A 12442-nucleotide genomic window follows, 5' to 3' on the forward strand; every position below is an offset into this window, starting at 1 on the left:
CACGAGTCAAAGCTGGGGCAGCGTAATCCAAAACAAACCATGTGTCAGGTTTCCTAAAAATGCCCTAATTGATTCATGAGTCTCGAGCCAAGTTTCAATACAAAACTGGTCATTTATTGGGAGCACCATTAGGCAAGATCTTTTCGCAGTCAGGTCTGAGCTTTGTTTGATTTATGGCTGAACTTTAGCCCTGTTCCTTCCCTCCCCTCAGTCTGTGTCATAAATCACATTCACCTATGAGGTGCACCCCTCCCAAGCCTGCTGCAATAATCTGAGATCTGACTTCAGCCGACAGTATGCGTGGAATGCACTTCCCCCCCCCCCCTTCTCTCACAATGACAACTTTGGGATTCTTGGTCAAGACTAACTCCCCGGGGCTTCTCCTTAAGTTACTCCACTCCAGATGGGAGGAGGGGGGTGGGGCGATCTCTTCCCAAGTAGCCTTGCAGCCTTTCTCTGGGCTTCCCCAAGCTCTGCTCTCCCTGCCCTCCGATCAGTGGGGGAGGCAGCTGTTCCTCATCAGAGGGGATCCGCTGCCTATCAGCCCCACTGCCTGTCAGCAGCCGATCCTCCCCCGTGTCTGTGCAGGCAGGCAGCTCTCCATCCAGCCGACCACCTCCCCCAACGCCCCCCAACGCCCCCCAACGCCTGAGGGGCCTGGGACAGCATCGTCCTCAGCCCCTGTCCGCTACAAACATGCCAAGGGACGGACAGTCTGGTTCCAACTCCTCCGAATGGGTCCAATGGGGCCACGGCAGCAGCCCCTTCCAGGACCTCTGAAGGTTGTTCTGTTCCTCTTTTAGATCCCAGAGATTGACCCCAACGCCCGCTTGCTCCAGCCGCCGGCCCCCATCATGCCCTTGGACACCAACTGGCCTCTGCTGACCGTCTCCAAGGGCTTCTTCGAGGGCACCATCGCCAGCAAAGGTCAGCAGGTCCCTCTCTCAATCTTGGCGTGCCACCCACACCTTATGGGCTGGGGCGGTGTGTGTAGCCACTTTCAGACGCCCAGATACCTGAGCTGCTCCCTCCCTCCCTCCCTCCCCGCAGGCAAAGGAGGCGCCTTAGCGGCCGACATCGATATCGACACCGTGGGCACCGAAGGCTGGGGAGAAGACGCCGAGCTGCAGCTGGATGAAGGTGAGGGTGTTCGGACCTGGACTTCCCCAGCAGCACGAAGCCGAGTCCTGGTCCCAATAAACCCCTTTTATTGAATTGACGGTGACTTCCTCTCCAGAAAAGTGTTTCCCACAGTCTTTCAAGGGAGCTCCCAGTTACCGACCTTGATCAGGCTTGGAGAGTGGCCAGGCCGATATCTTTCAGATGGCGCAATGCTTGGCAAGAATGCAGGAATAAACTAATTGTCTCCTGCAAACTCCACTCCCCTGTCGCTCCTCTTTTATTTCCTCTGGGATGGGCCATTCACCATCCACCTGTTGACCCCTGTTCTTTAGCTGCTCCATTCGTCTGGCAACTCTGCGCATACGCGCACACTGGGAACAGGCTCCAGCTGTTCTTCTGCCCCACTGATGTCTATCTCCGAAGGCAGCTGATAACTGTTGAAGGGCCCTGGCCCCCTCTCTGCCTCCGACACAGAGCCCTCATCAGAGCCTTCCCCAGACTCCAGGACTGGCCCATCTTCCTCCCTGTCCGAATCTGCTGCCAGCTCTGCTGGCAGGCCACAACAGAGGGTGTAGCAGGGCAAGTCTTGGGAAGGAACCCCAAATTCCGGCCATAGACTGGCCGTCTAGGCATGTGCAAAGTGTATTTCTTCTTATGCCGGTGGCTGTTTCTTCATTGCAATCATGGAACGACTGCTTTGCGGTTTCCTCAAGTTTGGAAGGAGTTTGTATGCTGTGGAATGGAATATCTGTTTACATGCATTTTGGATGTCAATATTGCCATGTTTTTTTCTCCAGTTAGAATGGATTTTCCCCTCCTAAAATAATAGCATGATATTTAGCCTACTGGCAAAAGGTGTAGGCTTTCAATTGACATGAAGTAGTTCTTTTTCATTTCACTGAATTTATTTCTACAGAAATGGTCTGCGGATTAGACTATTCCGTCAGCAGTAATTTAAAGAAAAGAACACGTGAAAAGTAAATCATGTGTCACTAATATTGATGATGTATGATCAGGAACTGCATCTCAGTAGCATACATGTTATTTTTATTAATATAGGTCTATTTTAAAAGTTTTCATGAAGTGTTTTCTTGGGACACATCTTTTAATTGGGATCTTTTCTTAAACAAAGTTTTTTTTTGTTTTATATATTTCAATTCTTTTATAAACAGTGGGTTAAAGGTTTCCCCCCTTAACATCTTCCCATATGCATAGTTCGTTTTACATCATATTTCCATTTCCAATTTCAGCCGTATTATTTTCTTTCCACGTTTTCCATCTTAAGTTTAATTTCTTCTTAATGGGGATAAACAATATCGTTATTTGCCCCTCCAGGTTAATCACTCTTAACATTTCACTTCCATCCGTTATTCTATTTTACTATAGATAGCATACATCCTCAAATTTAATTTTTTATATCATAAACATTTCACTTAGTTAATTACCCACAATTCATAGTATCAGTCTATTCCCCTCACATCCTATTAACTACCTACCATTAGCAGTGTTAACATATTTCATTTTATTCTGCTTTTAATTCCTTTTTCTTCTTTCCAAAAGGTTGGGATCTTTTGACTGACTAGTTCATTGTTTCTGAAGTTTGCCCCCTTTCAGAGGGGGGTGGACTTCAACTCCCAGAATTCCCCCAGTCAGCTGTGCTGACTGGGGGAATTCTGGGAGTTGAAGTCCACCCCAGTTTTTTTTTGAACCGTAATTTTCCAAAGGAGAAACAACCAAGGTTCGCTCTTTAGTGCAGCCTTGAAAAATCTGTTTATTTTAACTGCAGAGACGTCGCCCTTAATTAACTGATTTTTAAAAAATCCCTTTCTTTTTTCCGTTCAGATGGCTACGTGGACGCCGGAGAAGGCTTTGGCGAGGACGGCTTGGGCAAAGGCCAGGAGGAAGGAGGCGGATGGGATATTGAGGAAGATCTGGACCTTCCTCCAGAACTGGTAAATTAACCCAGTTTGTACGACTGGGATCTGGGCTGCCTTTTCCTAGGGGCCCCGTGTGATCAGGAGCTTAGTGGATTGTTTTAAAAATCCTCCTGCCTCTTCATGCTTTCCTCCCTTGGGTTTAGACTATGATCCCCATCCTCCCCAAGAACCAGGGCAGGACACGGATTGAAAACGTGTCTCATTGTGTGTATTTGGGTGTACGTGTGTATGTGGCAGAGGTGCGGTGCTAGGTAGAACGGGTAGTGGAAATTGGGAGTGCAAAGGGAAATTGGGAGTGCAAAGGGAAATTGGGAGTGCAAAGGGAAATTGGGAGTGCAAAGGGAAATTGAGAGTGCAAAGGGAAATTGAGAGTGCAAAGGGAAATTGGGAGTGCAAAGCACGCGCGCGAGCAAACCGGGAGCAGCCCACCTCCACCAGAGGCGCATTGTTTGGTGATAAACACGCGGGGCATTGGTGCCATAACAGCTGTTGGCAATACTGATTCTAGCTCTGTTCTCGTATTGGCTGTTTTCCTTTCTTTTCTGTTTGTTCTTTTCCAGCTTTATTCCATTGTCCTCGCAAGACAAAAAGACAAAAAAGGAGAGATAGAAAATCGAGAGAACGAAGGAGAAGGGTGGGAAGAGAGGAGTAGGAATAGAATAGAGCTGGAAGGGACCTTGGAGGTCTTCTAGTCCAGCCCCCTGCTCAAGCAGGTGATCCTATGCCATTTCAGATAAGTGACTCTCCAGTCTTTTCTTCAAAGCCTCCAGTGATGGAGTTAGTCACAACTTCTGGTGGCAAGCTGTTCCACTGGTTAATTGTCCTCACTGTTAGGAAGTTTCTCCTTAATTCCAGGCTGATTCTCTCCTTGGTTAGTTTCCCTCCATTGTTCCTTGTCCTGCCTTCTGGTGCTTTGGAGAATAACTTGACCCCCTTCCTCTTCTTTGGGGCAGCCCCTCAAGTACTGGAACGCTCCCATCATGTCCCTAGTCCTTCTTTTCTCTAGACTGGCCAGACCCAAATCCTGCAGCCGTTCTTTGTATGTTTTAGTCTCCAGGCCTTGGATCCTCTCAGTTGCTCTTCTCTGAACTTTTCCCAAAGTCTCAGCCTCTTTTTTGTAGCGTGGTGGTGACCAAAACTGGATGCAGGATTCCAGGTGTGGCCTTACTAAGGCTTTATATAGAGTGGTATTAACACTTCACGTGATCTTGATTCTATGCCTCTGTTTATACAACCCAGGATTGTGTTAGCAAAAACACTAGCAATTCCCGACTTTTTTCAATGCCAAACCACCAGTCCTCAACTTACAACCACAATTGAGCCCAAAATTCGTGTTGCTAAGTAAGTCATTCGTTAAGTGAGTTTTGCCCCATTTCACAGCCTTTCTTGGCACAGTTGCTGAGTGATTCACTGCAGTTGTTAAGTTAGTAACAAGGTTGCTAAGTGAACCTGGCCTCCCCATGACTGGGGGACTCTGCAGCCGTCATAAACACGAGTCGGTTGCCAAGCACACGGATTTTGATCATGTGACCATGGAAATGCTGCCACGGTCGTAAAAGTTCTTCATTGCCATTGTGCAACTTCAAATGGTCCCTAAATGCATGCTGTAATTCGAGGACTGCCTTGTAAGGGGGCAAACGTTTCATTCATTTATTTTACCATCTATTTTTCCCTCCCTGTAGGACGTCCCTGCGGGCCCCACAGGCGAAGCGGAAGAGGGATTCTTCGTACCACCCACCAAAGGCACCAGCCCTGCCCAGGTGGGAAAGCTCTTGGCACAGATCTAGGGAGCCCCTCCCTCCCCCCCACCCCCGAAACGGATTTAGAATCACAACAGATCCCGCTGAGGAAACCCCCAATGGAGCTGGGAGAACTGGTCCCTGCAAGAAGAGATCCTGTCTCAAGACTAAGGCTTGAAGGGTCCCTGCCTTTCTCAGACCCCCTCAAACTTCCTCCAGGGTCATTTGGCAGTTGCTGGCTTGTTTAGGGGTTTCCAAGTGCTTTAGGCAGGCAGAGGAGTCCAGAGTTTTAACTGTGGGGTTCCTGAGGGCTCTCTGGATTGGATGGTTTTCCTGAAGACGTTCCATGACCCAACCAAATCACATCATCAGTGCTACTAAGTGTGGAGTTTGCTCCCTGTTTATCTACTTGTTAGTGCTGATGTTGTTAACTAGTTCACTAATGAAATGTGGGCAAGAGAACAACTAAGCTCTGAGAGCATCAGGATTGAGGGAGGGAGGGAGGAAGGAAGGAAGGAAGGAAGGAGGAAAGTCACTGATGAAGTTACCTAGTTGGGTCATGAAATGTCTATAAAAACCCCACAGTCTCCTCCACCGCCTCCTCCATTTCACAACCCCCCTCCCTTCTAGCACTGATGATGTTACCTAGTTGGGTCATGAAATGTGCCCCCAAGCAACCCCACAGTTCAATCCTGAACCTCAACTGTTCTCTTCTATAAGAATTTCAACTTTCTCTGCCAAGAGGAAGTCCTGTTTTTTAAGAGGGAGTTATAGAGCCGGTTTTGCTGAAATCAGTTTATTTCTAGCCTCTTTTTCCCCTCCTTTAGGTCTGGTGCAACAATTCCCAACTGCCCGTGGATCACATCCTGGCCGGCTCTTTTGAGACAGCTATGAGGGTACGTTCTCTAGGGTATTTATCCCAGCGGGGTGGAAATTGGCCATTCTGGACTTGTGCAGTGTGTTGATATTTGTAAGTGGCATGGATGTTGTCTTAATTTGAAAATACCTTTGAGGCAAGAACTAGATCATTGTCAAACCACTCACTCTGTCAGGTTTCCGAAAGATGCCCTAATTGATTCATGAGTCTCGAGCCAAGTTTCAAAAGAAAACCAGTCGTTTATTAGGAGCACCATTTGGCAAGACCTTATTGCAGTCAGTTCTGAGCCTCATTTGAGTTATAGCTGAACTTTACCCCTCTTCCTTTCCTCCCCTCAGTCTGTGTCATAAATCACATTCCCCAATGAGGTGCACCCTTCCCAAACTTGCTGTAGTAATCTGAGATCCGACTCTATCCGAAACTATGCGTGGAATGTGCTCACCCCACTTCTCTCACCATGACAACTTTAGGAGTTGACACACGCTCCTTAAGACTCATGTGGGGACTTCAATTCCCAGAATTCCCCAACCAGTTTAGCTGACTGGGGAATTCTGGGAGTTGAAGTCCACACATCTTACAGTTGCCAAGTTGGACAAACAGCTGCTCTCTGGAGGCTGGGGAGAACTCTTAGCAAGGCAGCCTTGAGCTGCACCGGTGATACTCCCATCTGTTTCCTCCACAGCTCCTCCATGACCAGGTGGGAGTGGTCACCTTCGCACCCTACAAACAGCTCTTCCTGCAGACCTACGCCCGGGGCAGAACCACCTACCACGCTTTGCCCAGCCTGCCCTCGATGTATGGATATCCCCATCGCAACTGGTAGGTGGCAGGCCGAGCGCCTGGCTATCCTGGCGTTGCTGGGAATGCCAGCTGGTGGGTGCAGGGATAAAATGCTACCGGTTCGGACGAACCTTTAGTAAAAAATGCTACCGGTTTGGGCGAACCAGTAGTCAGCTGTGTGACAATCAGCTGTGTTGCGTGATTTATATTCTCTGTCGGGTTTCCGAAAGATGCCCTAATTAATTCATGAGCCTCGAGCCAAGTTTCAAATGAGATCCAGTCATTTATTAGGAGCACCATTTCGGCAATATTGCAGTCAGATCTTAGCCTCATTTGAATTATGGCTGAACTTTGCCCCTGTTCCTTCCCTCCCCTCACTCTGTGTCATAAATCACATTCACCCATGAGGTGCATCCCTCCCAAGCTTGCTGTCGTAATCTGAGATCCGACTCTAGCCGAAGGTACGCGTGGAATGCGCTCCCTCCCTTTTCCTCACATTGCAACTTGATAGCAGATACACAAAGGCTTTGTGAGTTGATATTCGCTAGAAATCGCACGGCACAGCCGATTGTTGGAACTTATTTTTACTACCGGTTTCGGGTGAATAGGTAGTAAAAAAAAATGCTTTTAAAATATTCCGACCATCAGCTGGGCTGTGAGATTTATATTCACTGGAAAACAGAAAATCCTGCTTTCTGGCGAATGTAACTCGCGCACCACAGCTGTTCCCCCCTCTTCCCCCCCCTTCACTGTTCTACTGACCTTTGCAGACTCAGAAAAGGCTTCTTAGCGCCTAAGTGCAAGGCACGTGTTTTGCACGCATGCGTGAAACAAACCGGTAGCAGATTTCAGAGCATTTCACCGCTGGCCTGCCTCCCACCCAGGAAAATGCCTTGAACTGAAGACCCTACTGGCCTTGGGGCTTTATCTTTTTCCCCAGGGAATCCTTGACTTATAACAGTTCATTTACTGACTATTTGAACTTACGATGGCACTAAAAAAGTGACACGACCGTTTCACACTTACGACTGTTGCAGCACCCCCACAGTCACTTCATCAAAGTTGAGGTGCTTAGCAGCCGACTCCTATTTACGACGGTTGCACCTTCTCACAAGCAAAGTCTATCGGGGAGGGGAGCAGGGGAGCAGCCGTGCCACTAACGTAATAGCTGCAGAGACTCACTTAACAACACTGGCAAGAGAGGTTGTAGAATGAAGGCAAACCCACTTAACCAACGTCGTGGGAACATAAATGTGGGACTCAATGGCGGTCGTAAGTCGAGGACCACCGGAGTCTCCGTCGTTGGTTTGCGAGGCCCCTGTTCTTGGCAGAGTTTCAGGACTGAGGTGGTTCCAGCCTCCCGGCTTCTGTGCTCACCTTCCCCCCCCCCCCCCTTGGATGTTCCCTCCAGGAAAGACGCCGGGGTGAAGAACGCCGTCCCGGCGGTGGGCCTGAAGCTCAACGACCTGATCCAGCGCCTGCAGCTCTGCTACCAGCTCACCACGGCCGGCAAGTTTGAGGAGGCCGTGGAGAAATTCCGCTCCGTCCTGCTCAGCGTCCCGCTGGTGGTGGTGGACAACAAGCAGGAGATTGCTGAGGTGCGCGTTGCTCCCTTTCGCCAGTCGGGCAGCCGCTCGAAATACCCATGAATACGTCATTATAAATTTAAGCCAGCCGTGGGCAGCAGCTGCCCAAAAAGCCGGCGCAACCCTAGGCTGCGTTAATCAGAGGGAGAGAATGAAGGTCCCGTGAAGGGTTAATACCACTCTATAATGCTTTGGTATGGCCACACCTGGAATACGGCATCCAGTTTTGGTCTCCATACCATAAAAAAGAGGTTGAGACCCTGGAAAGGGTGCAGAGAAGAGCAACCAGGATGATGAGGGGACTGGAGGCTCAAACAGACGATGGACGGTTGCAGGAACTGGGCCTGGCTGGTCTAGGGAAGAGACAGGAGACGGGGACACTGGAGGTCTTTTATCCAACCCTCTGGTCAAGCAGGAGACCGGACACCATTCCAGACACATGTTGTCTAATCTCTTCTTCTTCTTTTTTTAAATTGATTTTTATTGAATGTTTTAATCTTTAAAAACAGTAAAGAAGACACAACAAGGAGGAAAAAAACACAACAAAACAAAACATAACATAACAGTATAGAGTAATTTTACAGCTTTCAATATCGGCTTTCCCGCCTAGCTTTTATAATTCTCCCTTCTGCATTGCCTTCCTATCACTATAACCTTGTCCTGTGATGTAGCAATCATAATATTAACACTTATAGTAATATTCATCATTTGTATCTCCATCTATTTGTATTCTCTATTTCCGGTTTTGGCTTCTGATTTCTAGCCACTTGTATATTTTATACCAGGGGTGTCCAAACTTGGCAACTTTAAGACTTGTGGACTTCAACTCCCAGAATTCCCCAGCCAGCTCTGCTGGCTGGGGAATTCTGGGAGTTGAAGTCCACAAGTCTTAAAGTTGCCAAGTTTGGACACCCCTGTTTTATACCATACTTTATAGAAGTCCGATTCTTCTCTTTCTTTTACTTCTATTGTCAATTTGTCCATTTCTGCGCATTCAAGTATTTTCCTGATTGTAGTTTCATCTGAGGGTGTATTGGTTTTTTCCCCAATTTTGTGCGAAGGCAATCCTGGCTGCTGGGAGTACGTGTATGGTTATGAATTGAGAGTGTGATCTCTTCTTATGGAGCACCTGCAACCTCTGGAGGCCACTGAGTAATTGTCCTCGTGGTTGCAAGAACAATTCCTCCCCGATGAGCTTCCACTCACGGCTTCTCCTTCCACGCCTTGCAGGCCCAGCAGCTGATCGCCATCTGCAGGGAGTACGTCGTGGGGCTCTCCATGGAGCTGGAGAGGAAGAAGCTGCCCAAGGACACCCTGGAGGAACAGAAGCGCATTTGCGAGGTGGGTGTCGGGCGCTGGTGCCCAACCTTGGCAACCTGAAGAACAGTGGACTTCAACTCCCAGAATTCCCTGGCCAGGAGAGTTGGCTGGGGAATTCCCTGCGTTGAAGTCCACGACTTTTAAAAGTGGCCAAGGTTGAAAAACGCTGATCCAGAAGAGCAGGCAGAGCTTGAGGGTGGAGTTAAGCGAGTCATCAGCCTGGCATCGTTGCGTTGCCGTCAGACGGTCCAAAATCCAACCCTCTTGAATTGTATTGTCCCTTATCTGGCACCAATCGGGCGTTGAACCTTAGTTGACTAGATCCTCATGTAGAAGCTCATGGCAATAAATCTTCTGAACCTCCACTTCACGGATGGTCCTGATCCTTTGCACCAAGCGGTCGGTCGGTCAGCGGAGTGTTTGGGGAGTGTTTGGGATAGGGTCAGCATTCTTGGCCTTGCGTGGGCAGTCCCGGGGTCGGAGGTCTCAGGTCTCCAGCTGCTTTGGGGGATTCTGGGGCTGCTGGACTCCTCTTCTGTGGAGGAGCAGACCTGGAGTCTCTGCGTCTGAGCCCCCTCCCCTCCCCTTTCCTGCAAACCCTTTCTGGACACACGCTGTCCCCTGCAGATGGCCGCCTACTTCACCCACGCCAACCTGCAGCCCGTCCACCTGATCCTGGTCCTCCGGACGGCCCTTAACCTCTTCTTCAAGCTGAAGAACTTCAAGACGGCCGCCACCTTCGCTCGCCGCCTCTTGGAGCTCGGCCCCAAGTCTGAGGTGGCCCAGCAGGTGAGTGGGAGGATCAGGGAGAGGCCGACGGGGGTCTCCAGAGGGAAGTGGGAAGCCTCTCGGGTGTTGGGGTTCCGACCGATGCCCTAATGGAAGCAGGAGCCTCAAGCAAAGTTTTAAGAAAAACCCAGTTGTTTCGTTACGAGTGCCATGTTGGCATGGACCTAGTGAAAGCTAGTCCTAGAAAGCTAGGATCTCTCGTGTGGACTGCTGTGGCCTAGAGGTGGAGCTCTCGCCTCACAATCAGGAGGTTGTGAGTTCAGTCCTCGGTAGAGGCAGACGTAGGGTCCCCTGCTTGGGTAGGGGGTTGGACTAGATGACCTGCAAGCTCCCTTCCAACTCTGTTAAATCTGTTAAACCAGCTCCGACTCCACTCGGTTCGCCCCTTGCCTCTGACCCCGTTTCCTCCCCCCTCCCCCTCCCAAGGTGTGTCATCAGCCACATTCCCCAACGAAGCAATTTCGCGGGTCATAGAAGTCACTCCCTCCGGCCGTTGCTGGTTTCTCTGGAGATGGCCTTGACTTCGGCCAGCTGGGATGTGTCTTGTTTTGACTGAAGTGCAAATTCCTGGGTGCAGCTGCATCGATCCCACCCCCCCTCCCCCATCCCCCTGCCCATGGCAACTCGGGAGCAGGTTAGGGAAGCTTCACACGTTGACCTGGGGGGGGGGCTTCTCTTTCAACTCGTGGAAGGCACTTGAGTGGGAGGCCTGGAAGAGGAGCGTTTATGTGAGAGCGGAGAATCTCGTGTTATTCAGAAGAGGGGTCGCCCAGCTCAAAGGGGGGAAGATGGGATCACACGCCCCCTGTTAGAGTTTGCAGCAATGCAACCAGCACACAAGTAAATAAGTCAGCAGGTGTTGTGGCCTGCCAGCGGTCAGTGGAGCTGGCAGCAAATTCAGACAGTGAGGAGGTTGAGGAGTCCTGGAGTCTGGGGAAGGCTCTGAGGAGGGCTCTGTGTCGGAGGCAGAGAGGGGGCCAGGGCCGTCTGACAGTTATCAGCTGCCTTCAGAGTCAGGCATCAGTGAGGCAGAAGAACAACTGGAGCCTGTTCCCCGTGTGCGCATGCGCAGAGTTGCCAGACAAAGGGAACAGCTAAAGAACAGGGGTTGACTTGGGAGTAAATGCACAGGTGGATGAGGAAGGGCCCCTCCCAGAGGGAATAAAAGAGGAGCGACAGGGGAGTGGAGTTTGCAGGAGACCATTCGTTCATTCCTGCATTCTTGCGTCTGAAAGATCTCGGCCTGGCCACTCTCCAAGCCTAAGAAAGATTGGTAATTGTGAACGATCTTGAAAGATTGTGGGAGAGGAAAGACTTTGCTGGAGGGGAAGTCACTGCCAATTAAATAAAAGGGGTTTTATCAGTGAGCTGAAGCCACGCCCAGGTCACCAAACAGTCCCCATTGGCTGACCTCTAACCATGTCTATTCCATGAACCCTTCTACACTGACCCTCTCCGCCATGATCTGGAGGACTGAAGCCAGCTTTTCTCCGAGAGAGCACCGAGGCCTTAAAGGATGAATAAGCGAAGGCCTTGTGGCTTTATTGGGGGGCTTCTCTGCCTCCCAGGCTCACTTTCTGTGAGATAGATTTGACATGAATTAGACAGGCAGGCAGGTGCAGCCAGAGATGTAAGGAAATAGAAGCAAACAGACATCATAGAAAATATTTGTAGCCCTGGTTTTAGATTTTGGCAGTGGTTTGTTCTCCAAGCTTGCTTCAGTTTAGTTTCTGATGAATCATTCAAAAAGTACATTGAAGCAAAAGTGGGTATCAACACCACCGCCACAAACAGACATCGATAGATGATATAATGCATGGATGGGTGGATAGATAGGGGATAGGTTGATGGATGGAGGGTAGAGGGTAGGTAGGTAGATACATGGGAAGAAAATAGACACAAGGGAAGGAAAGAAGGAGGGGGCGGAAAGAAAAAGAAAGAACCGGGAAAAGAGGGAGAAGAGAGGAATTAAGGAAGAGGAAGGAAGCAAAAGAAAGAAAGAGAAAGAAAGAAAAAGAAAGAAAGAAAGAAAGAAAGAAAGAAAGAAAGTAAGAAAGAAAAAAAGAAATCTGGGAAAAGAGGTAGGAGAGAGGAATTTTTGGGAGAGGGGGCGGTCTAAAAATCTAAGAAATAAAATAATAAATAAATAAGAATTAAGAATGGGGAAGAAGGAAGGAAAAGAAAACTGGGAAAAGAGAGGAATTAAGAAAAAGGAAGAAGAGGAAGGAAGAAAAAGAGAAAGAAAGAAAAGAAAAAAATCTGGGAAAAGAGGTAGGAGAGAGGAATTAAGGA

General features: G+C 49.2%; 1 protein-coding gene across 1 annotated transcript in view; it reads left to right on the plus strand.

The window, feature by feature from the left end:
• COPA (COPI coat complex subunit alpha) overlaps positions 1-12442 on the plus strand; it is a 65799-nt gene that overhangs the window by 51948 nt on the left and 1409 nt on the right. Inside the window, exons 23-31 of the mRNA XM_081968338.1 lie at positions 804-927; positions 1051-1140; positions 2965-3074; positions 4742-4819; positions 5626-5694; positions 6358-6494; positions 7867-8053; positions 9272-9382; positions 9989-10150. Coding sequence (XP_081824464.1) covers positions 804-927; positions 1051-1140; positions 2965-3074; positions 4742-4819; positions 5626-5694; positions 6358-6494; positions 7867-8053; positions 9272-9382; positions 9989-10150 — 1068 coding nt within the window. The remainder of the gene's footprint in view (positions 1-803; positions 928-1050; positions 1141-2964; positions 3075-4741; positions 4820-5625; positions 5695-6357; positions 6495-7866; positions 8054-9271; positions 9383-9988; positions 10151-12442) is intronic.

The sequence above is a fragment of the Natrix helvetica genome (assembly GCF_964273705.1).
Source record: "Natrix helvetica genome assembly, chromosome: 16".
Classification (NCBI taxonomy): Eukaryota; Metazoa; Chordata; class Lepidosauria; order Squamata; family Natricidae; genus Natrix; species Natrix helvetica.